The sequence below is a fragment of the Pterocles gutturalis genome, unplaced genomic scaffold (genome assembly GCF_000699245.1).
Source record: "Pterocles gutturalis isolate BGI_N339 unplaced genomic scaffold, ASM69924v1 scaffold586, whole genome shotgun sequence".
Lineage (NCBI taxonomy): Eukaryota > Metazoa > Chordata > Aves > Pterocliformes > Pteroclidae > Pterocles > Pterocles gutturalis.
The window spans coordinates 777-2,876 of NW_010102601.1; the positions used below are offsets into that span (position 1 = coordinate 777).

The 2,100-nt window shown below is 58.0% G+C and overlaps 1 protein-coding gene across 1 annotated transcript in view; it reads right to left on the minus strand.

Annotated features, from left to right (window-relative positions):
- The window catches only part of LOC104471101 (small G protein signaling modulator 1-like), a gene marked incomplete at both ends in the record, with an annotated part of 10,673 nt that overhangs the window by 400 nt on the left and 8,173 nt on the right, over positions 1-2,100 (minus strand). Inside the window, one exon of the mRNA XM_010086326.1 lies at positions 1,443-1,567. Coding sequence (XP_010084628.1) covers positions 1,443-1,567 — 125 coding nt within the window. The remainder of the gene's footprint in view (positions 1-1,442; positions 1,568-2,100) is intronic.

Consider the following 2,100-nt stretch of genomic DNA (forward strand, 5'->3'; position numbering starts at 1 on the left):
CAGACACAGCCAACGTGTCCACGGATCCTGGGAACTGCAGGGAGGGATGCGGAGCCCTGCCGAGCTCAGCACTCTCCCCGGGCACCCTGGAAAGGGCTGGAAAGGGCTCCCTGCCCTGCTGCGGTGCTGGGAACCCGGCAGGAGCCCCAGGGGATCGCGCAGGGCCGTCCCCAGGCTGTTCCTGCGCCCAAGGGAGGGGGAAATAGACCCTCGCAGTCCGGGGGGGTTTCAAAGCTGAATATAGATCTGGTCCCAGTTGCTTCTGTTCAAGGACTGCGCTCCCTCAGCACTGAGCACATGTAGAAGATGCTGGGGAGCTGCTGGCCGACCAGCAGGGCCAGAGGGACACCGGGGGGACGCCGGGGAAGGGGATCTCGCCAGGAGACGCGTGGCCCCACGCAGGGTTTGTTTTCCACGGAGAGCCCAACAAGAGCGGTGCCCCATGAGGGTGTCAGCGTGTAACAACTCCCTGCTTCTTCACAACAAAGCAGCTTACAGATTCTGAGCAGCACTATCTGCCACTTTACAAAAATAGTGCTTGAAATAACGGCTCACAAAGCCGGTGAAGGATGGGAAGGGGTGTGTAAGAGCCATTCCTTGCAGGTTCATACTTACTTTGTCATCTGACTCCTCTCTTCCTTGGTCACATCTTGACACTGGGAAGTTTTAGAGCTTAGGCTGATGCCCAAGTCAAGAACTCAGACAAGTAGTGTAAAGAGGAAAACAGCATTTTAGGGGGAGGGTACCAGGTGTAATGGAGTGGCCCAGGGGCCAAGAAGAAAGGGGAGATGAAAAGAACACAGGTAAACAAAACCCAAAAAGCTACAGTTGAGAATAAACAAAACTGAGAACGAGTTCTGCTGAAGAGGACCTTTACCCCAGGTCAAAGACTCAGAATCCTACACATCCCAGCTGTCCTGGAGCGTTTGCTGGTGGACAGGGATTTTGTTTGCTTTGTTTCATTTCTCGGGCAAATGGGGACCTGGTGTCACTCTGTAAGGACCGCAGCTATCGAAAGCAATGCCAGCAGCCCGAAAGGCAATCCCAGGCAAGAGGGGATGGCAAACCACCCTGCCGAGCAAACCAAGCAGACTGCGGGCTCCCTGGAGGAACAAGCTCCAGAGACTCCGGTAAATCCAAGGGGCTTGGAATACGTGCAGGTAGGAGCAGCTGCAGCCTGCATCGAACCCGTGCTACAGAACGGCACGCACCGTCTTTCGGAACAAGCACCCTCTGGGCAATCCTACAGCACCTCAAACACCATCTCCCCCCACCTCGGGCCTCCTTCCCCGTCCCTTCCCGGTACAGACTGGAGAATGATTATTTTGCTTCACAGTCAGTGGGAAAACTCTCTGCTGGCCTTGGACACCCCATCCAAACCCTGAGCCCGGGGAACTGGCCTCCCCTCTGCCCTGCGCGGGGGTGCGCTCGGAGCCAGTCACCTCTTCTCGTAGTCCAGATCCCCCACGGAGCCGTTCATCAGCTGGTTGGGGGTCCACTTCAGCGCCATGATGTCGGCGGTCTGGTGCAGGGACAGGTATCCCGGGATTGCCTCCATGTCATCCCGCTGGGAAGAGAAACGCAGGGAGAGAGTGAGCTGGGGAGAGCAGCGGGAAGATGCCAGAAGCACAAAGCATCACCTCCGGCTGCCCGAGGCTGAGCCCAGCCCTGGGAAACAGCCCCCGGGACACAGCCCCCGGGGACACAGCCCCCAAGCCCACCCCCTCACCAAACTCACAGCAGCCCTGCAAAACCTCCCAGCAGGGACAACAGGACATGCCACCAGCTTGGGAGAAGGCAGAGGACAGCTGCCCAGCTGAGGCCAACCCAACAGCTCCACCTTAGCAGCTTGCACTTCATTTACATGACTGCAGTAAGCAGAAGGGGACTGGACAAGGGGTTTTGTGGCCTCTGGTCAAGAGACAGAAGGGAGAGGTGCCTGCTTCTGCTCAGAGCGCGGCAGAGCTCTTCCATTCAGCCGAGAGACCGAATGGGATCCGTATCACCAGGACCCCAACAAACGCAGTCCGCTCGCTGCCTTCCCAGGTTAAAGATGAGCCTGAGCCCTTCCACCGGAGCAGCTTGGACAGGATTGCCCGG